At 44.0% G+C, this 26,623-nt stretch overlaps 1 protein-coding gene across 4 annotated transcripts in view; it reads right to left on the bottom strand.

Moving 5' to 3' along the window:
• The window catches only part of LOC141101795 (multidrug resistance-associated protein 1-like), a 511,330-nt gene that overhangs the window by 417,986 nt on the left and 66,721 nt on the right, over nucleotides 1-26,623 (bottom strand). For 3 of the 4 annotated variants that reach the window (XM_073591130.1, XM_073591129.1, XM_073591132.1), the window contains exons 3-5: nucleotides 3,474-3,650; nucleotides 1,400-1,525; nucleotides 216-353 (exon numbers count right to left, since the gene is read on the bottom strand). In XM_073591130.1, the coding sequence (XP_073447231.1) occupies nucleotides 216-353; nucleotides 1,400-1,525; nucleotides 3,474-3,650 (441 nt within the window). Of the gene's footprint in view, nucleotides 1-215; nucleotides 354-1,399; nucleotides 1,526-3,469; nucleotides 3,651-26,623 lie in introns of those variants that run through there. The other variant, XM_073591131.1, reaches the window with a different exon arrangement.

The following is a 26,623-nucleotide window of genomic DNA, read 5'->3' on the forward strand; positions in this document are numbered from 1 at the left end:
CAGCCCAGAACCTCCTCTTCTCAGATCCCTTCCTCCTACCGAGTGTAAGCCGCTTGATATAGGGGCACCCAAGCCGCTGCTTTGTATGTCCATAGAACGCATTATGATAACAAAAAAAATTCTGCCTTTAGAACAACTTTATTTCAATTCTAAATACTTCCTCTAAATACTCTAAAGTTCTTCTGCTGAATTCAAATGACTAATTTCTCATTTACCTGTGAAATGGCGGTTGTGATCTTAGTTCGAAGTTGGAATACTGAACATATTAGAACCATGATCCAGAACACCAACAGGAGAGCTGATGACTGCACGCCTTTCATCCTCTCATACTGAATAAGACTTGCAGCAAGAAGCTGTTATTGCAAAAAGAAAAAAATGAGAATACACTTTGGTAATGCAGGAATGCATGTTATCATCAAGAGTACTTTATAAAGTTTTTCAATTATACATTTATGAACACAGATCCAATGCTATGAAATCATCTGCCAGAAGACCAACACTTTTGGGTATGCCGATCCACTGCAGCTCGCACCACCACTGCTGCTGACCACTATGCAATACAGAATATAGTAGTAATGTGGAAATGAGCAGTAGAACTACAGAGCGCTGCAAGAGACCCAGAAGATTGACCATCCTGGAAAGTGTCGGTCCTAGGGCTTGTTCACATATGCAATACCCTATGTTTAAACTGCATTTGAGCAGTGTTTTTAAAGTCTCTTAACCTCCTTTCAATGCCTTCCATGAATTTTACAATGTTAACCACTCAGTGCATTGTACACATGTGAAATAGCGTTGTGTTAAAATCTGTAGTGCAGGGTTACATCAAAGTTTCAGGTTCAAGGCTATCATTTTGGTTCAAGCCTAAGTATATAGTGAGTCACTACCTGGAAGAAAAAATTGTAGGATGGTGTTTGGGTTTTCAGATGTCTCCAGTTGCAAGCTTTTTTCAGCTCAGTAATGCACCAGAAAATGAAGCCAGGATTAGGATGCTGATAATTCAGCAACAGTAGCACAATATTTATATCCTCACAGGTTCAGTTTATGGAAGCCTTGGTTACAAACTGATGAAAGATTGGCTAATCAGGGTCATACTCCAAAAATGAGCAAAGAGGGAGGGGTAATTACTCCTAGAAAAGATAGGGGGGTGCACAATACTTACAGAACCACTAGCAGACAACTTTACAACCATAAGCCCAGGTTCACACTGCTGCGGGATTGAAATTGTGCGTGTTCAGCTGATTTCATTCCAGCATGTCAGTTTGAAGATTTCAGAGACATCTGTGCGGTTTCCTGAACAGCCGCCGATTTGGCATGCGATTTGACATGTGAACCAGGACTAATCCTTACAAACATAACAAGTATAACGAAAACAAAGAATTCATAGTGTGCTTTGCATTACCATTGTGGCTCCAACAATTAGTGGACTGATAAGGAGCACTGGCGGTTCTGGAAAATTATGTGTCATGTTCCACACAGTGTAGAAAAGGTCTGTATAACAGATTAATGCCAGCAACGCAGCAAGACACTAAAAGAAAATAAACAAGAAATATTAACCTAAAAAGTCAGGTTTCAAGTAGTTACATAGTTAGGTTGAAAAAAAGACATCAAGTTCAACCAAAAAAAATAAAAAATATAATCCCATATACACAAACCTACACCCACAGTTGATCCAGAGGAAGGCAAAAAACCCCAGCAAAGCATGCTCTAATTTGCTACAGCAAGGGAAAAAACTCCTTCCTGATCCCCCGAGAGGCAAGCGGATTTTTCCTGGATCAACTTTACCTATAAATGTTAGTACCCAGTTATATTGTGTACCTTAAAGAAAGAATCCAGGCCTTTTTTAAAGCAATCGACTGAGCTTGGCAGAACCACCTCTGGAGGGAGTCTATTCCAAATTTTCACAGCTCTTACTTCCTTTAGACGTAAAGAGTGCCCCCTTGTCCTCTGGGATGACCTTAAAGTGAATAACTCAACACCAAGTTCCTGATATGGACCACTTATATATTTGTACATGTTGATTATATCCGCCTCAATCTCCTCTTCTCAAGAGTGAATAAATTCAGTTCCTCTAATCTTTCCTCATAGCTGAGCTCCTCCATGCCTCTTATCAGTTTGGTTGCCCTTCTCTGCACTTTCTCAAGTTTCCGGATATCCTTTTTGAGAACTGGTGCCCAAAACTGAACTGCATATTCCAGATGAGGTCTTACTAATGATTTGTACAGGGGCAAAATGATATCTCTCTCTCTAGAGTCCATACTTCTCTTAAGACAAGAAAGGACTTTGCTCGCTTTGGAAACTGCAGCTTGGCATTGCATGCTATTGTTGAGCTTATGATCTACCAAAACCCCCAGATCTTTCTCCACCATTGATTCCCCCAGTTGTACTCCCCCTAGTATGTATGATGATGCATGTTTGTTTTGTTAAGTATTGTTAACAAGGTCATCAGTAAGAACGGTACAAATCCAACTAGACAGAAAATATAGATGCAGAATCATTTATAGTATTATTGGCATTATGCATCTTCTATTATTCTGTTTCCTAAACCATATAGCAGAAAATGTGTTCAAATCACTGCCAAACCCTGTGGGATGCATACTGCTGAGAGATAGCTTCATGTAAAGACGGTTTTTATATTTGCCCTAAACCCAGAGAGCGCCCAAGCAGAGAGCTGCAGGCTGGCTCCTCCTATTCAAAGCCTGATCATTCTAATAACAGCCATGTTTACCAGTTCATTGCCCTGCATGGATTTTAGACACAGAGAACTCTGTTTTATGAACACAAATAAAGGCAAACATACATATTTTGTTTTATTGCTTAAAGGTAAATGGATTTAGTGGTAGGAAGAATAAGCTTTGTCCTTGACAGTTTCTAGTAAATCAACGGTTTGATTTATTTTACACAGCTGTGACAGGCAATTACAGCCAGGGAGTCATCAGGCTGCAGAAAAAAACTGCAGTACATTATAGATTAGATCAAGGCAGGGCTGACTTTAATATTGATTGGACTCTGGGCAAACGTTTTCTTGGCCCCCCATGCATGCTATTGCATGCCCTGGCTGGTTCCAACAATGTGCAATAATGTGTCAACCTTTACTTATTTTGTATGCCAAAGGAAGAAAAAAACAAAGCGAGAGATCGGTAACTGTTTTACTTTTAATAAAAGGTAACCTAATCAAATTTAAAGATGCACTGACTAATCGAATGGTGTAAGCAACTATAAAGTCACATGCACGTGACGCTATTGATTTCTCAGTTTGCTGAATAAGTATATTTTCCAGTGAAACTCTGTGCCTATAAAGTCAAAGTAGTGTAAAGCAAAGTTGAAAGGCCTCTTGGTAATAGATCTATAAAAGTAGAGTGATTCATACATAAACACACGGTTCAGTTTATATTTGGAAAGTGATGCTGAAAAGAGAGACACTAGCTTTATTACAGTTCAAGAAGCTCAGGAAAATGTAATTGAAGAATACCTACAGTCTTTGCTTTACAGATCAGCGACATCCTTATGTAACCTCGGTCATGATGTATGAGGTAGAAAATGTAGATTGGAGAAGAGATAAATAGATAAAAACAGGGTATCCAGTACAAAACTGTTTTATGAAAACACCAGGAAAAGTCTGGATTATTGGTGTTCCACGTCTGATTTACATCCTGTCAAAATAAAACAAAGCTGTAAGAATCAAAAACCATTACATGATAAGGCTGATGACACACAGACAATTTTCTTGCAGCGATTACCCCCCATTTTGTTACAGCGAATTGTCGCTGAGAAAATCATAATGATTTTTCATAGGATCACGATCAGGGAAATTTTTAACGTTTCCTACCACTGTCAGGCTGGGTTCACATATATGCAAATTGGATGTGATTTTAACCGCATCCAATTCGCATAACATGTAAATGTGACCAGCTTTCAATGGAGCTGGTTCACACATGTGCGGGGCAGCCGTCTAGGTGTGAATTCAGATAAAAATTTGCACCTGAACCAGTGAACAGAAACACCGCAGACTACAAACCACAGCCGAATATGTGTGAACCCAGCCTCACTCATTAATTGAGATTCATCAGTGCTTCAGCTTAGCTGCAAAATGGCCAGTGATGATCGCTCTTAATACTTTTGTACTGTATGAATGAAATATGTTGCAGCAATCGCTATGCTTAGCTCCAAATTGCCGAAGGAGAGTGATTTGTAGCAGAGCACAACTCAATGTTGTGGCAAATTAGAAGCAACTCTAGTGATTAAATCGCTAGCTACAAGTTGTTGCTAATTGCTGACATTGGTGATTTGTAGCAGCGATATATCTCCGAGAAAAAAAATTGCGTGTTGTCAGGTCAAAAATCACAATAATGAAACAAGACCCCCTATAATAATTTGCAAACATTTTTTACATGTGAGATTTGTCAACAACTCATGTTTGAAAGCTAAATAAAACCGTAAAATGAAAAAAATATATATATAACAATTTAAATACAGTCCTAGAAGCTGAATCCCAGAAATAAAAGCAATCCAAAAAAAAGGGGCACCATAATTCTCACAATTCTAAATAATTGTAATTCCTTATACTAACTGAGCAATCTCTATTTTCAGCACTACAAAAATGTAATGCATGTAGAAAATTGATTTGTTTTTTTGATTGAGTGAGAAGTTTAGACAGATGAAGCTGGGGTGAACCTGTACGGTTATAACAAATGGAGCTAACATTGCTGACCTGTGTAAGTGTAGACAAGCTGCTAAGCTCTCAACAGAAATATTTTATATGCAAAGTGTCTTACTTGCCATAAGGTAAAAGTGATTGTGAAGGCAACATTTTATTTTGATCTAAATAATAAACATGTTGTAAAGTACTTACCTGCTCTGTGTAATGGTATAGCACAGAGCGGCCCCTTATCTCCACTTCTGGGGTCTCCTGCCACTGCTCTCCGCTCCTCCTTTCTGTGTGTGTCCCCATAGCAAGCTATTGCTATGGGGACATATGTGTGGACATGCTCCCTTTCTTGACTGTGTGCGTTCATTAACACACAGTATCGCTTGGTCATGCCCCCCTGCTCCATCCTCATGGGATTTGACTGACAGCAGCAAGATCAATGGTCCTACTGCTCACACAGCCTCTTGTGAGAACAGGCAGTGAAAAGAGACCAGGCGTCGGGCACAGTGCTGGATCAATAGAGGTAAATGTTTGAGGTGGGGATGGGGGTCACTCAGCAAGTGCTAAAACTTTTTCTACCTTAAAGTGTTACTAAACCCAGAACCTGCATTCACTAAATCTGGTCTCCCACAGTACACAGAACATGGACCTTTTCTTATCAGCAGTATATAGGAGTCTTGGGGCTTGTATCACTGTCTGCTTAAGCTTGTAGGAGGAGTTTTCATTCTCCCCTGACCCTCAGTCTGGACAGTGCTAATTGGCCCTGTGCTGATCACATGCAATCTCCCACGAAAAAAAAAAAAACAACTCTCTAGCAATACACCCCAAACTGAGCATGTGCAGCCTGACTCCATAGACTCTGTTCTATTGAGAGAAGGTTTGGAGTCAGTTAAAGGAGAGGAGGATCAGAGAAGACAGGATCAAACGGCCTTTATACACAATGTAGAGGATTAACCCCTTAGGTTCCACAGTGAGTATAACAAGCATGCTTTATTGTATATACTGACTGATTTTACTATTGTGGTTTTAGTAACACTTTAATTTAGGGAATGCATTAAGGTAAAAAAATGTTTTAACTTTAAAACCACTTTAAACTTGTGCTTGGGGAGCAGTAAAACCAGGCAGTTTTACCGACCCCCTTAAGTTGCAAAGGAAGCTGAATGTTGATTTACACATGTCACAGGTGCAATGTTTTGCAGCCATGGTGAAAATTATCCCATTTTCATATTTGGTGGGCGGTATCTCTGCTGAATGTAAAGTATTCCAATTAATTAGCATCGTTAAAACAGGCGATGAGTTCTAGAGCTCTACATTACGAAGCTAAACACCACCATGGGGTTGATTTACTAAAGGCAAATGTACTATGCACTAGCGAGTGCACTTTCTCTAGAGCTTAGTAAATTAGGTAAAGCCTCACTTTGCAAGGAATACTCAATCACATGCAAGGAAAATAAAAAACAGCATTTTTGCTTGCACATGATTGGATGATAGAAATCAACAGAGCTTCCTCTCATTTCAGATCTTCCCCTCAGATCTAGAGCAACTGCACTTACAGTGCACAGTAAATTTGCCTTTAGTAAATCAACCTCCATGTGTATGGACACACTGGCTATGACAGAGTTCTGCTCAAATTTGTAAAAGAAAAACACACGCATCAAAATAAGGTAATTAAGGTATTGTCTATAAATTTGAAATATTTGCTATGAACTTATACAACCACCAGCACTCCTCAACCAAGAAACTTTTTATTTGTTATAATGTAGCAGCAATGTTTGAAGAGTCTTTAAAGTTTGTCCATACATATGAAACAGAGCTTCAAGGAATTCTACTATATAATTTTAATAATAATTTTATAATAATAATTTTCCTGTTGTATTAGTTACAATAGCCAACCATACATGGATCGAAATATGGCCACTTCAGCTGGACCTGGACGAATTTTGATCCGTATATATGGGCAGGTTGGTTGTACAGAAATCGATCGACTTCTGTGCAACAACCTCCTATTTTTACCAGGTTGGTTGTACAGAAATCGATCGACTTCTGTGCAACAACCTCCTATTTTTACCATCCTCCAACAGCAAGTGTGAACTAAGCCTCATGCCCTGTACACACAGGCAGACTTTTCGACCGGACTGGTCCGACGGAACGAATCCGTCGGACAATTCAACCGTGTGGGGGCTCCATCGGACCTACAGCGGACTTTTTCTGACGAAAATCTGACGGACTTTAGATTTGGAACATGCTTCAAATCTTTCCGATGGACTCGAGTCCGGTCAAAAAATCCGCTCGTCTGTATGCTAGTCCGACAGACAAAAACCGACGCTAGGACAGCTATTGGCTACTGGCTATCAACTTCCTAATTTGAGTGCGGTTGTACGTTATCATGTACAAATCTGTCGGACTTTGGTGTGATCATGTGTAGGCAAGTCCGTTCATTAGAAAATCCATCGAAAGTCCGTCGGAAAGACCGTCGGACCTTTGTTGTCGAAACGTCTCCCGTGTGTACACGGCATGAGGGTGCCATTCTGACAACCACTGCAAGGCTTCAATTATATTGGCACTCCTGCTTTTAGCTTTTCTAAATGCAGGAAAGGTAATCTGGAAGTGCAAACAACTTTTATGCCCACCAGATCACTTTTTACTCTAAGTAGGTTTCTAGATACATTGTTTATCCTTCAAAGTGTTTGAGTCCTCTTTGCTTCAAGAATGGCACAATATTCCATTACAAAGTGTTTACTACTACTATTAGAGCATTCCAAAATGGATTGAAGCTATTCTGGCAGCAGGTGCCCTTATACTGTAGCACCCTCTAGCTGTTTTGCTAGAGTGCTAGTGTTTTTTGCATAGAATAGGTAAATTGTCAGGCTTGGCTGACAGCCAAGCCTGTGTGTTTTTCTGGGTCAGGGTTGCGTGACTCGGGGAGGCTGGTATGACTCACAGACAGCATCTCTGATACATCCCCCCACTTCTGAAAACTAGCAGAAGACTCCAGAAGGATCGGTGTGGAGAAGCTGCCTGCAGTATTCTGAGGGCCCTGACTAATCCCCAACACATGGGTTAGCAGGGGGCAGGTCCCCTCAAATACTCAGGGTCAGCCCAGCTGGGGCAGTGTGAGTTTGGTTGGAAGATAAAGTGTTTTTTAAAGGTGTAATTTTTATTATATAACACAAATACACAGGTATACATGTACCGATATTGGAGCAAACATCGCTCATTCATTAATGAAGTACAATTATCTGGTATCCAGTCAGTAAACACAAAGTGACACGAAAGACATATTTTTATCTTTCTTGGTTCAACCCATATGGAATCCAGATACATACATACATACATAAAACATAATCCAGGATTTCAACCTTATTCTATAGATCAAGGGGCAGGTGGTATAGTGTGATCTGAACTAACCCAAGAATCACAAATCATAGCAAATTTTTGTTGGCACCCTCTGACTTCATATGTCAATTTATACAATGGGATTGCTTGATCGATAATGGTGAGCCAAAAAGGCTATAGTGGGTGAGGATTGAGATTTCCGTTGCATGGTTATTGATTTTTTCACATAAAAAAAGTACTATAGGAATACAGGTTTGTACATTTTTGGATAGACCTTCATCATCTATGTATGCTAACAGGCATTGCAGGGGATTACATATATTAGGTATCTGAGCTATGGAGCTAACAAAGGCCGTGACCTCCATCCAGAACTTTCTAATCAGTGGGCACTCCCACATTAAATGAAAAAACGTGCAATCAGCCATGCTACATCGAGAACATATTGCAGAGGGTAGTCTATGTAACTTTCAGTGACGTAAAGCCTATTGGTCGTGGAGTGGAGAAGAGATTTGTAATATGTAGAAACGAGTTTGGTGTGAGAAGTCAATAAGAGCTGGAGCGGGGAAGGTTGGATATCTATATCACGAAGACCAAATTGTGTCGCAGCAGTGTGATGTATCTGCAGATATCGGAAATAGGCCGTGTGAGGGAGACCAAAGTCTCTACGAAATTCCGCAAAGGATTTAAACATGTTGTCTAAAAATAGGTGTGAGACTGTTTATACCCCCCACGTTTAAACCAAAATCCCCCATCCGTTCTACGGAAAAATTCTTGTAGACATGGATAGCCCCAAAGTGGGGCATTAGGTGAATGTGTGATGTTTGTGTTGGATGGCAACAGCCTTGAAAGCTTACAAATTTGTAAGGTCATTGATAGGATGTTCGTACCCTCCCGCCCCCTGATGGCTGCCTCCAAGTCAATGGCCGCATTGTTGGCTTCAGGGTAAAACCATCAATGCGCATGTGCCAACTGTGCGGCCACATAGGTTTGAAGACAAGGAAGTGCCAGACCCCTTCCATAACAGGTAGTTGTAAGGTATTTTTTGCAATACGAAATGCTCCTCCGCTCCAGATAAAGTTGGTAAGGATTGAATCTATCTCCTTAACCACTTAAGGACCAAGCCTCTTTCTGAGATTTGTTGTTCACAAGTTAAAAACAGTTTTTTTTGCTAGAAAATTACTTAGAACTCCCAAACATTATACATTATTTTTTCTAACCCTAGAGAATAAAATGGCGGTCGTCAATTTCTGTCACACTGTATTTGCGCAGCGGTCTTACAAGCGCACTTTTTTTGGAAAGAATACACTTTTTTGAATTAAAAAATAAGTCAACAGTAAAGTTAGCCCAATTTTTTTTATATTGTGAAAGATAATGTTACGCAGAATAAATTGATACACAACATGTCATGCTTCAAATTTGCGCCCGCTCGTGGAATGAAGACAAACTTTTACCCTTAAAAGTCTCCATAGGCGACATTTAAAAAATTCTACAGGTTGTATGTTTTGAGTTACAGAGAAGGTCTAGGGCTAGAATTATTGTTCTCACTCTACCAATCGCGGCGATACCTCACATGTGGTTTGAACACCGTTTTCATATGTGGGCGTTACTCACGTATGCGTTCGTTTCTGCACACGAGCTCGTTGGGATGGGGTGCGTATAAAATTTAAAAAAAAAATTTATTTTTTATTTTACCTTTTATTTTTACACTGTTCTTTAAAAAAAAAATCGTGTCACTTTTATTCCTATTACAAGGAATGTAAACATCCCTTGTAATAGAAAAAAAGCATGACAGGACCTCCTAAATATGAGATCTGGGGTAAAAAAGACCTCAGATCTCATAATTACACTAAAATGCAATAAAAAAAAAATTGTCATTTAAAAATTTTTTTTTTTTAAATGTCCCTTTAAGAGCTATGGGCGGAAGTGACGTTTTGTCATCGCTTCTCCCGTGCAATGATATGTAGACAGGTGGGGGCGATCTTCCACTCTCTCGTCTCCATGTCAGGCTAGGGAACGGATCAAATCACCTCCACCACTGCCGACGGCTCCGGTAAGCGGCGGAGGGCACCAGAGCGCCGCGGGAGGGAGGGGTACCTCACCTCCACCACTGCCGATGGCTCCGGTAAGCGGCGGAGGGCACCTCTCCCGCCGCCGATAAAAGTGATCTCGCGGCGAATCCACCGCAGAGACCACTTTATTCTTGAAGCGGACGCCCGTTAAAGAAGAGGATACCAGGGTTATGGCAGCTAGCTGCTGCCATAACAACGATATTCTTCTTCAGAGTACCAACATATAACGACGGAAGTGGTGAAATTATTTTTTTGGAATATATATCGGTGAATTACTCAAAATATATAGAAAACATGGCAAAAGAATAATTTTAAAAATATTTATCCTACCAAGTAGTGTCAAAGGAAGATTGGTCCATGTCTTTAGTGTGTTACTTAGGCCACGTACACACGGGTGGACTTTTCGATTGGACTGGTCCGACGGACCGAATCCGGCAGACAGTCCGACCGTGTGTGGGCTCCATCGGACCTGCAGCGGACTTTTTCAGTCAAAAATCTGAAGGACTTTAGATTTGAAACATGTTTCAAATCTTTCCGACGGACTCGAGTCCGTCAAAAAGTCCACTCGTATGTATGCTAGTCCGACAGACAAAAATCGACGCTAGGGCAGCTATTGGCTACTGGCTATGAACTTTCTTATTTTAGTCCGGTCGTATGTCATCACGTACGAATCCATCGGACTTTGGTGTGATCGTGTGTAGGCAAGTCTGTTCGTTGGGAAAGTCCATCGGAAGTACGCCGAAAGTCCATCGCATAGACCGTCGGACCAGTCCGGTCGAAAAGTTCGCCCGTGTGTACGCTGCATTAGTCTACCAATAAGTAGATCCAGATTCATTTTAATATATGAAGAGATAGGGTGTTGGACCCCCAGATATCGAAAAGTGTGGACAATCTGCAGTGGGCACGAGGGAGGTAATATGATTGCGGCTGTCTAGTCTATCATAAATAAAAGGGATTCATCCCAGTTGACCTGGAAAACTGAGAAGTGACCAAATCACCGGATAATATCCAGCAGAGCGGGAAGAGACGACTGAGGGTCTGCTAAATATATCAACAAGTCTGCATAAAGGGATACATTTTCCTCCAGACCCCCAATCGTCAATCCTAAAACCGCCCCACTAGATTGTATCAACACCGCAAGAGGTTCTATCGCCAATGCCAACAGCAGCAGCGACAGAGGACACCCCTGTCTGGTACCTCTCCGTATCAGAAAGAGGTCGGATATGGATGCATTCACTCTCAGTCTAGCGGTAGGTCTGTGATACAGTAATTGTACCCATCTAATAAAAGTATTGCCAAATCCAGGGCCAAAATAGCCTGAGATCCCACGGAGTCATGAACAGCCTGCATGTTGGTGAAAAGTCTGCGTAAGTTAATTGAAGTTGATCGCCCAGGGATGAATCCTGTCTGATCTGCTCCAATAAGCGTAGTGATAACTGCATTCAGTCGCTGGGCAAGCACTTTGGCCAAAATATTTATCTGAGTTAATTAATTAAATCGGTCAGTATGATTCACGAAAAGATGATCTTTATGGGGCTTAAGGATGAGGACAATTAGAGCCTCTGACATAGAAAGCAGCAACTGTCCCATCTTCAGGGCATAGTTATATATCCGAAGCAGATGTGGAATCAGTAGTTCTCTAAAATGCATGTACCACTCTATGGGGAATCCATCCAATCCTGGAATTTTGTTTCTAACAAATGACTAATTGGCCTCCCCTATTTCATCAGTCTTTAAAGGAGCATCAAGCAATGAAGCCAGAGGGTCCATAACTTTGTAAGTGAGATGTCAGACAGATAGTCATCTAGTTCCACAATAATGTAATGAGGGCTAGTAAAATATAGCGAAGAGTAAAACAACAAATGCCTCCACTACCTCTTTGTCTTGCTCTACTATTACTGCCTCTGAGTTCCTAATTCTTGGAATGTTGCATGGCTGATAGTCAGATCTAGAGAGATAGGCTAACAGGCGACTATTTTTGTCACCAAATTCAAAAAGCCGTTGATTTTGATACAGCAACTTTTTCTGGATGCGTTCCAGGAGTACCAGATCCAACTCTCTGGCCTTGCGTCGCCAAACAGCATGTGTCTCGGGGGTAGGAGACGCAGAGTAGGCGGCCTCGGCCTCCATAAGCCCCCCTCTGCATCCACCAGTCTGGACTGAGATCCCTGGCTGCAGCAAAGGAGCCACACGTGGTGGCCTTAAAGGCGTCCCAAACTACAGGGATGGAGGCGCCCTGTTGGTTGGTTACCCAGTAGGAGTTAATTTTGGCTAGGCTCTGATCCACAACAGCCTGGTTCGCTAGCCATAGTGGGCTCAATCATCATACCCGATAAGAGGAGGATGGTCCCAGAGTGAGGTCCATAATCAAAGGGGAGTGGTCGGACACCGCTCTAGGAAGATATTTAACCTCATTCACCATACTAAGAATATCAGACGAGAGCAGACATAAATCAATGCGTGACAGTGTACTGTGAGAATCAGATTGGCATGAATATTCCTTCAAATCCGCATGTTTCCATCTCCAGGCCTCCACCAGGTCAAATTGGGTCAGAAAGGAGCCTAAGGGTGTGGGTGGTAATGTAGAGCAGCGAAACCTGTCAATGGAGTTGTCAAGGACTGTATTATAATCACCAGCTATCAATAAAGGGCCCTCAGCAATTTCCAAGATTATGCTCATCACTCGCTCAAAGAATTGTTCAGTAAAAGGTGGTGGAACATACAGGCTAGTCACTGTGTATGGTTTACCAAGGAGTTTGAGCACAACAATCACAAAGCAGCCATCGGGATCTAGTTCAATATGTTTAATAGTGATAGGAGCTGATTTAGCTATGAGCATAGACGTGCCCAGGGCATACGTGGAGTATGTAGAATGGATGGCATATGTTATTTTTGCCCTTTTAAGAGCCATAACTCTGGAGCCCTGTAGATGGGTTTCCTGGGAAAGGCTCACATGTGGATTACGTCGCATCAGATACTCAAACATTAGTGATCGTTTCACTTTGGAGTTAAGCCCCCTAACATTTCAAGAAATTAAGCGTAGTTTAGCTATAAGCAAGTAGTAAACATAATCAGTGATGAACAGTTCTCACAGTGCATCAGAATTAACCATATCATGAAAATCTGTAAGCTCTGAGAAGTATGAGGTAGCATGGATAGCTTTTGGATGAAAGGGAGCAGTACATCTATTGCAAATATTAACTTGATACCAAGGCAGCCGACTAGGTCAGAGAGCACAGTGAAAAATAACAAGATAGACATACACGGAGCAGAGGAGGAACGGAATAGGCGTAGTGTATACATGACAGGGCGAGAAGAAGAACCGGTCATTAGGGGTTAACATATTTTAGTTATATACAAAAAATTAGGCAGTTACCTTATTGGCTTAGAGTAGGGTGTGGTAGGGTGGGGCCAGTAGCTAGTTGCCTGGGGGGGGGGGAGGGTCCCTGGACACTTGCTGTGTGACACCATCAGAATAGCATCCTGCTGAATTTATTCCTGCGATCGGAGAAAAAAGAATAAGAAAATGAGTGAGCTGGAACATCTGATGGCTCAGCTTAGGGCTGCGGCAGCTATCCATGGCACAGACTGGGTCCAGAGCCAGGTTACAGCCTTGTTACAGGGGGTCCAACAGAGCCCCCCGCCAGCGGGACATTCAGCGCCATGCGCTCGGAGGTCTCGGCCCCCGGAGCGTTTTAGCCCAGATCGGGCCCCCAGGGCTCAGCGCCGGCTAGAGAGCCCACAAGTGGACCCTCCAGGCCCCCCTGCCAAGCGTACGCCAGCTTCGGCGGGGGGTAGTCCTGGGAGGAATCCCCATCTCAGGCGGAGCCCAAGGGGAGGTGACACTCACCGCCGCAAGGCAACCGTCGCCTCCTCCATCGTCAGGATACCGGAGCGTGCGGCTGCAACTATTGGCGATGTTCCGGTCTGAGAGCTACAACTGCGGGCGTCGGCCTGTCACCTGGCGCGGCCGGCGGCCCGTCCCGAGGAAGAGATGTATGGCAGGGGAAGTTGGGCACATCTGCCCTGGGTGCCAGGATGTCTCAGCTTACCTCCGGGTCCCGGCCGGGGCCCGGGAGAGAAGATTGCAAGGAGCGCGGCTCGGGGGATGCCTCGGAGCAATCAGCAGGATTCGCCTGCTGCGGTTGACGGAAGGAATCGTACTGATGCCGGGAGGGACTGCAGAACAGAAGATCGGCGCTCAGAAGGGGAAGTGAGCAGTGAGGAAGATGGAGAGCTGGAGGAGGAGAGCCGTGCTGCATCCAGGGATTCCGGATCTTCGGCTGTGGGACCCCTCGGTCCTGTGCAGCCTGGTGAGTACACTTCTAATGTATTGTCTTCCTTTTCTCATTCTGTCGGGGAGGGGTCGGGGGTTATGGGTCAAGGGTCTCAGGGGTCAGGGGAGCCGAGGCTTTCTGGGGGGAGGGGTAATGAGTTGTTGTCTTGCTTGCGGGACTTGCTGGGCAGATTGGAGAGTTCGTCAGGGACGGGCTCCGGTGATGGCGTGGGACCCGCCGGGGGGGGGGCAGGGAATGGCAGCACAAGGGACGGCGGCACAGAAAACATTCCTCACGCCAGTTGTGCAGGTTGGGTCGGCAGCTGGTACACAGACGGAGAGTCCCGCAACGGCAGGGAAGGAGAAGACAGGGGATAAGACGGATTCGGCGACTGCGACAGGGAAGGAGAAGGAAACGGACAAGACGGCGGATCAAGTGAGGTTGGCGGATTCGGCAAAATGTGAAGTCTACTTTTGCTTCGAGGGACCGCTCGGTGCTCATCTTAAACAGGAAGTGCGTGACAAAATCTGGAGAAGGGAGTATGTGGAAATATTTTCCCTTCTCCCCTTAGAAAAGTTAAATTTGGATCGCATTAAACCGGACGAAAGCAAAAAGGAGGAGGAGCGACGGAGGTATCGGCTTATCCCACGTACATTTGCCAATTGGTTGCAGGTGTTTGCCATTTTGGCCAGTGTAACTGGAGAAAAGGCGCCGGATAATTGTTCGTCTCTTTTTTGCTATTTGGATGCGATCGGTGAGGCATATAGGGTGTATGGCGGTACAGCATGGCTTCGTTATGAGAAAAGCTCAGGTCATCTATTCGTTGGGATCATAAGGATATTGGCTTATAGATGAAGTTAATGACTTCTGCCAGGGCGGGTACTTCGTTTTTTCCAGGAGGGGCTGGCGGGACTTCCACCTCTGGTGCACCGGCCGCTAGAAAAAAGGGGTTGTGTTGGCAATTTAACTACGGGTCTTGCCGTTTCGGCAACTCCTGTCGTTTCAAGCACGAATGCTCAGGATGTGGAGGCAGCCATGCACTCTCACGCTGTCTTAAGCAGGGTAAAGGAAACACGGGGGACTCCTCTGGAAAGAGGGGCAACTCCGGTGAGGGTGGAAAGGATGGTTCCTTTTCTAAATAGGTACCCTGATCGGGATAAGAAAAATGAGGGGAATAACTGCGCTACAGTGAAATACATAAACAGTAACAATTATAGCCGCAATTCATCTATGTAACACAAACACAGTGAAATTAAATAAGAAAAAAAGGGGGGTTGAATTGCGCTAAAACAGATTGGTGATCATACACATCATCACCAAACCAAATATTTAGAACTAAGTGAAGAGTTCCCCTTTAGTGTATACATAATATACAAAATACATGTCAAATGAATAATCAATCCAAAAATAAAATGTTCAAAGTGATAATAAAAAGTCCATGTATAAAAAATAAATCATCCAAGTGATATGAAAGTATCTTAAAAAAGTTCCAAAAAACAAATTCTTGCTGTGAGAAGAAAAAAGCGGGCTTGCTCCACCACCCTGAAATCAGACTGGCCGCTTACCAGAAACTCATGATCCCCCATTACAGAGGATCAGAGAAAGCTGTTTGTTAATACTGCTTCGAACCACGACCAATGGATCAGAGACCTTATACCGAGATGGGACAAAGACTGCAGGGTCAGGCTAAAGATGTTCACACTGACAGGTACTCAGACATCAGCCCAATGTTAGTAGACAATAGTAGGCATGTAGTGTAGTCTTGAGCACCGGCCGGCTCACATCATCCCGGTGCCCCTGGATGATGTGACTCTATCACGAAACGCCGCGTAGGGCAGAGCGACGTGTTCTCGTCACCTCCCATTGCTGCTGTTGTTTCCAGTAGGACGGGCTATCTGTGAGCTTCCGGCCGGCGCTCCAGACTACACAACATGCCTACTATTGTCTACTAACATTGGGCTGATGTCTGAGTACCTACCCTGATCGGGAGGCTGCTCAGCTCCTGGAAGCGGGTTTTAGGGGGGGGTTTCATATTCCATGTAGTTTGAAAGCTGTTCCCCCATTGGCGAAGAATTTACGTTCAGCGATGCTTCACCCGGAAGTGGTTTCAGAGAAACTGTTTAAAGAGGTGGCTCTGGGGCGCATGAGTGGCCCTTTCTCATCTCCGCCGTTTTCGGGTTTGGTAGTCTCGCCATTGGGGGTGGTCCCGAAAAAAGAGCCTGGAAAATTTAGGATGATCCAACACCTTTCTTATCCTAAGAAAGCTTCTGTTAATGATGGCATTGATCCGCTTGCATGCGCAGTTACATATACATCGTTTGATGCAGCTATTTCCTGGGTGCGTCGATATGGCCACGGTTCCCTATTAGCTAAAACGGATGTGGAAGCAGCGTTTCGGCTGCTTCCGGTTCACCCGGACAGTATACATTTGTTAGGCTGTCACTGGCAGAGATCGTACTTTGTCAATCGATGTTTGCCAATGTGTTGCTCGATTTCATGCGCCCTGTTTGAAACTTTTAGTTCCTTTGTGGAGTGGGTGGTGTGAGATGTGTCAGGCGTGAACTCATTATCTGGATGATTTCCTTTGCATCGGGCCTTCTGATTCTCGGATTTGTGCGATTCTTTTGGGGACCTTGCAGCATATAGCCCAACGTTTCGGTATTCCTTTAGCACCTGACAAGACTGAGGGTCCCAGAACTGTTTTTTCTTGGCATTACGATTGATTCTTTGGCTATGGAATGTCGGTTGCCGTTAGACAAATTAGTGGTGCTGAGAAAGGAGGTCAGGGAGGCTTTTAGTCGACGGAAATTGCAGTTGAGGGAGTTGCAGTCGTTATTAGGTAAGCTGAATTTTGCTTGTCGGATTATTCCGATGGGCAAGATTTTCAACCGCCGACTCGCGGCAGCAACCTCAGGTGCTAGTGCACCAAGGCACTATATTCGGTTAACTGGAGAGCTCCGGGCCGACCTTCAGGTTTGGGATTTATTTTTAGAGTCTTTTAATGGGCTCTCCCTGTGGATGGAAGGGCCAGTGAGCAACGCGGATTTGGCTTTGTTTACCGATGCAGCTGGTTCAGCTGGGTATGGAGCGTCTTTTCGGGGCAAATGGAGTGCGGAAGGGTGGCCGGAGGAGTGGCATTCGGCGGGCACCATGCTAAAAAATCTGGTGCTGTTGGAGCTATTTCCAATAGTCCTGGCGGTTGAGATATGGGGGAGACCTTTTGCAATAAAAAAGTTCGCTTTCACTGTGACAATATGGGTGTGGTGTCAGCGATTAACTTTGTATCTGCTTCTTCTCCACCAGTGGTGCACCTTTTGCGTCATTTGGTTTTGCTCTGTCTTTGCTTAAATACTTTTATTTATGCTGTACACATTCCTGGAGTTTGCAACAAAGTGGCAGATGCCTTATCTCGATTTCAGTGGGACGAGTTTTGCGTGTTGGCACCGGAGGTGGAGCAGCATGGGATGCCTTGTCCCCGAAGGCTTTGGAGGATCACTTTGGAGTCGCCGCTGGACTGATTTGAGATTCTTTAAGTACAGCAATCTGGGAGGCGTATTCAAGAGTGTGGAGGGAATGGATTTCATTACTTGAGGAGGTAGGCTCTGGGGGGGGGGGGGGGGGTGTAGGTTTCTTGGTTGGTCCTTTATTTTGTTAGTAGAAATTGTGAGAGGGGTCTATCGGCTTCTGCGGTGGATCGGAAATTGGCCGGCCTGGCCTTTTGTTTCAAATTGCTGGGCGTACAGGATTGTACTAAAGCATTTGTGATACGACAGGCCATGAGAGGGTATCGTAAGGGTCGCCGAGTGCTTGATTTACGACGTCCGGTGTCTTTTGTTGTTTTAGAAGCCATATTGGGTCAGTTATGTTCAGTCTGTTCGGCCTCTTATGAACAGACTTTGTTTCAGGCGGCCTTTTTGGTTGCTTTTTTTGGGGCTCTTCACATCAGCGAACTGGTCAGTCCTTCTAAAAGGGTAGCTTGGGGATTGATGGTTGAGGACGTGGCTTGTTCCACGTCCTCAGTTAGGATCTGTATTTGGCAATCCAAGACTGAGCAGAGTGGAAAAGGCTTGCTGGTAAGGCTTTTTGGGGGTAATGATCCCCCATTTTGCCCGGTGCTTGCCTTGGAACAATTTTTGCGGGTTCGACCACAGACCGGGAGTGCTCTGTTCATACATGCAGATGGCTTGTGTATATCGAAATTTCAATTCATAGCCATTTTCCATAGATGCCTGGCGGCATCTGGGTTTAATCCTCTTGAATATGTTTCTCACTCCTTTCGTATTGGGGCGGCCACTGAGGCGTCCCGGTGGGGACTGGATGAGAAAATTGTTAGGCGCATTGGTAGGTGGGAGTCTAACCGATTTAGTTTGTATGTTAGGCCGCACTTGTTATAAGAGGAAGTTTATGCGGATGGGGTTTTTTCCTTTTCTTGTACTGTTGTGTTAGTGTGGTTTGTCTAGTTCCTGTGTGGTGGACTGTTTTGTTTTTCTTTTCAGATGCCCAGAGATGCCTCGTGTGGATAATGGGACACTCTTTTGTGTTTTGGGGGGCTAGGAGGGCAGAAGTTCGACCTAATGGCAGGCAGTTGGGTGTTAATAGAGATTTGGGTAATGTCCGGTGGATAGGGATCCCAGGCATGCTATGGGGCTGGGTAGTCCCCGGAGGTTTCTCATTTTGCTAGGCTGGATAAATATCCGGATGTCTTGATTCTTCATGTGGGAGGTAACGATCTAGCCATCCGCTCTGGTAGAGAGCTTATCAGGGATGTGAAGTTAGATTTTCTTCGACTTCGCACCAAGTGCCCTGGTATGATTATTATCTGGTCTGATATCATGGCTTGTACAGCCTGGTGGATGGCCAGATCGGTCGAAAAAATCAATAAAGCAAGGATTAAAGTAAATAAAGAAATAGGGAGGTTTTTTGTTCGGAATGGTGGATTAGTTATCCGCCATTTGGATTTGGAGAGGGACACTTAGCAGTTTCTTAGGGGTGATGGTGTCCACCTTAATGCAGTTGGGACGGATCTATGGATGCTAGATTTGGAGGATGGGCTACAACAAGCTGTGGAGGGGCATCCAAGTGTAAGGCATTACTCTTGGAGCGCGGTGGCGGTTGGGGTCCTTGACGGAGGTCTATTCAGGGTTTCCGGATAAACGGTGTGGATACATCTGAGGTGTGGAATCCTCGAGTGGGTACGTTACGACGTATATCAGTGTTAAGAACGGTGGGTGTCTGAGGTCAGCTGGTTTAGGCTCCGAGCCGACATTTGCGGCTGGGGTCGCAGCCCAGCTATCTGATGCCACAGACACAAAATAATTTTGGCAAGATGGCACCGTCAGGGACCTCCAATCTTGATAGCTGGATAAGTCAGTTATGTTTAGGTTATGTTTATAGAAAGTTATGTTTAATAAATAGGCTATGTTCGGCCATTTTAACTCCACTTATGTCTTGTGTGGTCATTGATGTAATTAATGAGGGAGAAGTGGAGGGGTGGGTTGGTATTGCAGGGTGTTAGAGGAGCAGGTTATGTCTTAACTACCCTAGTCAAGACATACACGGAGCAGAGGAGGAATGGAATAGGCATAGTGTATACATGACAGGGTGAGAAGAAGAACCGGTCATTAAGGGGTTAACATATTTTAGTTATATATAAAAAATTAGTCAGTTACCTTAGTGGCTTAGAGTAGGGTGTGGTAGGGTGGGGCCAGTAGCCAGTTGCCTGGGGGGGGGGGAAGGTCCCTGGACACTTGCTGTGTGACACCATCAGAATAGCATCCCTCCCACCCACCCTTCTTAGGATAGTATTGAAGGTGATATTGTTTATTACTCTGACGGTTGGGGTCCTTAACTGAGGTCTATTCAGAGTTATTGGATAAACGGTGGGGATACATCTGAGGTATGGAATCCCCAAGTGGGTACGTTACGACGTATATCAGTGTTAAGAACGGTGGGTGTCTGAGGTCAGCTGGTTTAGGCTCTGAGCCGACATTTGCGGCTAGGGTCGCAGCCCAGCTATCTGATGCCACAGACACAAAATAATTTTGGCAAGATGGCACCGTCAGGGACCTCCAATCTTGATAGCTGGATAAGTCAGTTATGTTTAGGTTATGTTTATAGAAAGTTATGTTTAATAAATAGGCCGTGTTTGGCCATTTTAACTCCACTTATGTCTTGCGTGGTCATTAATGTAATTAATGAGGGAGAAGTGGAGGGGCGGGTTGGTATTGCAGGGTGTTAGAGGAGCAGGTTATGTCTTAACTACCCTAGTCAAGAAAAAAGGAACCCAAAAACATTCATAACAACCCCAACCCTCAAGACTCCCAAACCCAAACACTTGAGAGCTTTGTTCCCAAAATTAAAATTGCAAAGCAGGGGGGCCATGGTGTAGTCCCGCAACCAACAAACCATGGTAAGTAGTAAGAGTGTAAAGTCTACAGCAACAGGTTTCCATCCGTTTCCACATGGAAAAATATGTTAGGCAACCCGGAGCCTAAAAAGATTATTCCAAAGGCAGCAGTAGAATAAGACCACTAAATTGGTTTAACAGTCATCCAGGATGAATGATGTCAAGGTGATATATATCAAGGTGTTAGAAAGTCTCACCAGCCTCTTGGGGAGAAGTAGTGGAAAGAGAACTGGAAGAGACTTTTTTCCCGCTGTTAACAACAACCAAGTGGAGGGTTCCAATCGAGAAGTAGAGAAACTCATTGTCAGGATATTTACAGTCAGCGAGGAGGAGATCTCCGGTTTTGGCAGCGTGGATCTGGAGGCCCCAGGGTGTCCACCCATTGGGCCGCATCCTTTGGATCTGTGAAAAAGTATCCCTTGCCCTAATAAATGATCCGCAGTCGTGCAGGATAGACCATGCTGTAAGGCAATTAGAGATCCCTCAGCCTTCTTTCGATGGCCAGGAAGGTAGCCCTCTGTTTTTGTGTAGCCACTGAAAAATCTGAAAAATGGTGATTCCAGTACCATTAAAGGATATACGGCCTTTTTCTTAGGCAGCCCTGAGAACCACCTTCCTGTCCCTGAAGTGTAGCAATTTAATAAGCATGGCAGGTGGCGTAGCCCCGGAGGGCAGGGGACACAGAGGGACTCTATGAGCTCGCTCAATGGCGAACAATGGAGATAAAGTGGAGGTGCCAAAGGTAGATGCCAGCCATCACTCCATGAAGGCCTCAGGGGCCCTGCCCTCTGAACCCTCCGGGAACCCCAGGAAACGCAGATTATTACACTTCAGGTGATCCTCCATGTCTGTTAGCTTATCAGCAGTGTAATCCTGAGCTTGATGTAGCTCCCTGACAGAGACCTGTAAGGGACGTGCCTCATCTCCCAACCCTCCCATGTGTTGTTCAGCATTGATCACTCTGTGACGGAGATTGTGTACATTATGTTTCAGGAAGGACAAGTCTGTTTTAATGGAGTCCATTTGGCAGCACAATGGTGTAGTGAAAAGCACTTTCACCTAGCAGCAATAGGGTCGCTGGTTCAAATCCCGACCACGACACCATCTGCCTGGAGTTTGCATGTTCTCCCTGTGCCTGCGCGGGTTTCCTCTGGGTACTCCGGTTTTCTCCCACACTCCAAAGACATGCTGGTAGGTTAATTAGATCCTGTCGAAAAAATTGGCCAAATATGTGTATGTTGTATGTGTATGTGTTTGTAAGCGTGTCGGGACCCCATGGGGCAAAGGACCGTGCTATACCGCAGATGGAAACTGGCTGCAAAAGCGCCCTGAGGCGATTCAGTTCGCATAGGTAGCGCTATACAAGTCACTCATTTGCGTGGTGAGGGAAGCATGGCTGTGCTGAATAGCCCTCCATGATCTGTGCCAGGGTGGGCTCTGCAGGGCTTATGTCTGCATTCACAGTGATAGGGGAACCAGGATCAGTGTCCTCACGGGGGAGAACAGAAAATGGTCTTCAGGGCTAGAAGCAGGGGGATGTTGTGACTCACCCTTCCCTAGAATCTGTTGCGCCGATGAGGAAGAAGAGGATGGCTGTGTCCCTGTCCATGAAGCTGGCCGGCGCCATTTTGCTGCTGCATGCATGGTGGTATTGACGGTGTGAAACCCTGTGCATCCTCCATGGCAGGGCCGTATTTGACTATCGCCGGGTGGACTCTGGGGTCCCTAGAAGCTGAGGAGGCTGGAAGGACCTTGAAAAAGCAGTCAGGTCAGCAGGATCAATGGAGGATTTGTGCGGTGCAGACGGAGCTCAGGCGATCCGCATCCTCACATCCCAGTAGTTGGCCATGCCCAGATATAGAGTATGGCAGAGACCCCTCTTCATGACATACAGAGAAATCCTGACCAGGAGGCATGGGAGCAAGGAGAGGACAGTGGGAGAACACTGTCGGGCAAATCTCCAGGGAGAAAGACAGCCAGAAGGGCTGGTGAGTGTTACAGTCAGAAGACTGAGAGACATACCTGAAGGGACTGGGTGCAAGCAGTCTGGGATGGATGCAGAGTCAGTTTGGGAGGACTGTGGAGAAGTAGCCAGGAGGGCTAATAAAGGGGAAGCTGCAGCCAGGCGGGCTGGCAGTGCCTGAAGAGGTGGTACTGGGGCTGGTAGCCACAGGAATGGGACAGCTAAGCACTAAAGACCTTTTTTTCTGCTACACTACCAAAGAGGCCCACGGTCCCTGCCTGTAAAGGGCATTTGCTCTGGATCTGACTGAGTCTGAGTTGGATCAATTTGTCAGTGCTAGCTGTTCCTGGGAGATGTAGTTCTACAAGCAAGATTGTGCTGGAGGTAGAAGAAGAGAAGTGTATATATACCGAATGTATATAGTTGTGTCCCTGAAGAATTCCTTGTTGATCAAGTGGGCATCCCATAATAACCCCACCCCCATCCAAGTTCAATTCCTCTAATAAATTACAAAAAAAAGCTGCAAGGACTGATTCCTGTCTACAGAGAGTGTTGTAAATTTCTGTGCCTGGCTGCTGTGCAAGGCACTACATTACCATATAGTATAATATATTATTAGGTGCTTCCATTAGTTTGGCCCTTCCCTGTAATTCTAGGATTCACTGTACTGTGACTATAAATGGTAATTACAATAAAGTAGAATTGCACAATTGTGGCTAAAGTAGAACTGAACAATTTTGGCTAAAATGAGAATCACAATTTTTTTTACTTAGAATAAAGATCATGATTCTCTCACAATTCTTGCAGCGTAACATCATCTTTCACATTATACAAAAATATCAGGCTAACTTTACTGTTTTGTTTTTTTTTTTTTATTTATTAAAGTGTATTTTTTCCAAAGATTGCATTTTAAAGACTGCTGCGCAAATACAGTGTGACATAAAATATTGCAACAACCGCCATTTTATTCTCTAGGGTCTCTGCTAAAAAATATATATAATGTTTGGAGGTTCTAAGTAATTTGCTAGCAAAAAATAACTTGTAAGCAACAAGTGTCAGAAAAAGGCTTAATCTTTAAATGGACCTTCAGTAATTTTTTCATCTTTCCATCTATTAAATATTCTGCCCTTGTTGTTTTAACTTTGGATAGTAAAACATTTTTTTTCTGCCAGTAAATACCTTATACAGCCCACTTCCTGTTTCTTGTCTGGTAAAAAGCCTAGGCTTATGACATCATGCACATCATCTTGTGAGAGTTTGCCAGGAAGGGAGGGGGGATGAGTCATAAAAGGGCCAATGAAAGCTGCAGAGATGGAGGTGTGTCTGTGTAAATCCAGGAAGTGAACAGGCAGCAGTTTTGGTTGTAGGGCGAGCTGCACCTTAACCACTTTTGGACCGCCCACCATTGTTATACGGCGGTATTTTAAAGGGATATCGTTGTTATGGCTGCAACTAGCTACCGTAACCCCGGTATCCTCTTCTTCAGTGGGCGGTCGGCTTTAGATAAAATTGGTCACTCTGGCAGATTCACAGTGAGATCACTTTTATCGGCGGCGGGAAAGGACCCCCCTCCCTCCGCGCTCCGGTGTCCTCCGCCGCTTACAGGAGCTGTCGATAGTGGTGGAGGGGATCGGGTCCTCTTCCGTGTGTGGTATGGAGATGAGTGAGGGGGAAGATGGCCCCCACGCGTCTCCATACCATTGCAGGGTGGAAGGGACGTCAGAATGTCATTTAAAAGCTCTTAAAGAGACTTTTTTTTAAAAAAATTTTAAATGACATTTAATTTTTTTTTATTGCATTTTTGTGTAAATATGAGCCTGTCCTGTCATGCTTTTTTTCAAAGATGTTTACATTCCTTGTAATAGGAATAAAAGTGACACCATTATTTGTTTTAAAAAAGAACAGTGTAAAAATAAAATATAAAAGGTAAAATAATAAGAAAAAAAAAAATGTTTAACGCGCCCCGTCCCGCCGAGCTCACGTGCAGAAGCGAACGCATAAGTGAGCAGCGCCCGCATATGAAAACGGTGTTCAAACCACACGTGAGGTATCACCGCGATCGTTAGAGTGAGAGCAATACTTCTAGCACTAGACCTCCTCTGTAACTCAAAACATGCAACCTGATTAATTTTTTAAACGTCGCCTCTGGAGATTTTTAATAAAGGTAGTTTGTACCCCCCCCAAAAAAATTGAGACTTTAAATTGGCAAAGACACTGAAAATTGATTAAATATCAGAATGTATTGTACAATCTACAATCTATTGTATTATCTTGCAATAAATTGTATGATACATATATAGAGTAAATATCACTCCATTATGCGGTAGTACTTTCCAGTGTCTGACATCCGGGATAAGTTCTAGCAGTACCCAACGCGTTTCAGATTTTAGATTCCTTTCATCAGGGGTAATTATATAGGAGGATTTAGATTCAAAAATGGTTTGAGTGGCATCATATTCAAGCAAGGGTGGTAATATTGCAGCAAAAGTAACTGATGCCGCTGTCAGAAGATGGCCCCTGAAAAGGTCTAGATTAAACCTGGATGGTTCGAATAAGGGTCCACTCCACGGGGAGGATTTATAGTCCTAAACCCTCCGGATAGTGATTTAAGGTGGGTATAGATATCAGACTTATAGTCATGATCAAAGGATCTCGCAGTATCAATAGGTTCAGGATTCAAGTCAAAATCCTCTATTAGTAGTATGGCTGCAATAAGAGATCCACTGTCGTTTGTTTCGACTGTGTTCAGGGGGTCCGTGAAACACATCATCTGTACTGACAAGGTTTGAAAGAGGCTCGGGCCTTAAGTGGTTAAAGATTTTTTGCCTTGCAGTGCAGAGAATGCATTAAGGTAAAAAAAAAAACCTTTAGCCTTTACTGCACAGACTACCATGAAAACACTGTCAAAAGTTATAATTCTTCTTATTCACAGACTGGGGCTTGGAAGAGGAACAGCGATTTCTTTCTTCAGGGAGTTCTGGGGTCAAAGCATACACATTCATTTTATAACATCAGCATTGTAATAGTAATACAAACAATAGTTGTATTTAAGAATCCAATATAAACCTACGGTACTTGAAAAAATTATCTCCTGAGTGCTGCCTATCTGCTGGCAGCATCTATGGTCACAATGCAAAATCAAATATTCATGTATTCATTGTATTTTTATTATTTCTAACATATTTAGGGTTGCACCAATACCACTTTTTAAAGACCAAGTACTTTTTCAAGTACTCGCCAATACTGATTACTCATACTTTAACTTTGATACTAATACTTTAATGTCATGTGACAGTGGCACTAATATGCAGCACTGATGGGCACTGCTAGGTGGCACTGATGAGGCATGGACTGTGTCAGTATTTTTTTTTTTACAATTTTATATTTTTCTCTATCATTTCTACTATATATATATAGATATATATATATATATATCTATATATATATATATATATATATTACAATGCTTTCTTTTTTTTTTGGGGGGGGGGGGGGTGGACAGTCAGTGTCAGTGTTTTTTTATTTTATTTTTTATTATTTTTACAATTTTACTTTAAAATATTTATTCATTACAGTGTTTCCTTTTTTTTTTAAAATTCAACCCTATTGGGGGGTAGGGGGGCTTTGGTGAGATGTCAGGGGTCTTTCATAACATCTCATGACATCTCCCCTTTGAGAAATGGAAAGGGACTGAGGATAGAGATTCCCCAGTCCCTTTCTTTGCAGCCTCAGCTGCACTGAACATGAATGGACAGGAGACAGCGGCTCCTCTCCAATCATAAATTGAGACATTGTAAATACTGGTTACGATGCTCCTGAAGAAAGCCGGAAGGCAGTGATTGGTTTTTGGGGTCCTGTACACGGCTAGGCTTCCAAAAAAGTCTCACACATGTGGTATCGCTGTACTCAGGAAAAGCAGCAGAATGT

The sequence above is a fragment of the Aquarana catesbeiana genome, linkage group LG06 (assembly GCF_042186555.1).
Source record: "Aquarana catesbeiana isolate 2022-GZ linkage group LG06, ASM4218655v1, whole genome shotgun sequence".
NCBI classification, from domain to species: domain Eukaryota; kingdom Metazoa; phylum Chordata; class Amphibia; order Anura; family Ranidae; genus Aquarana; species Aquarana catesbeiana.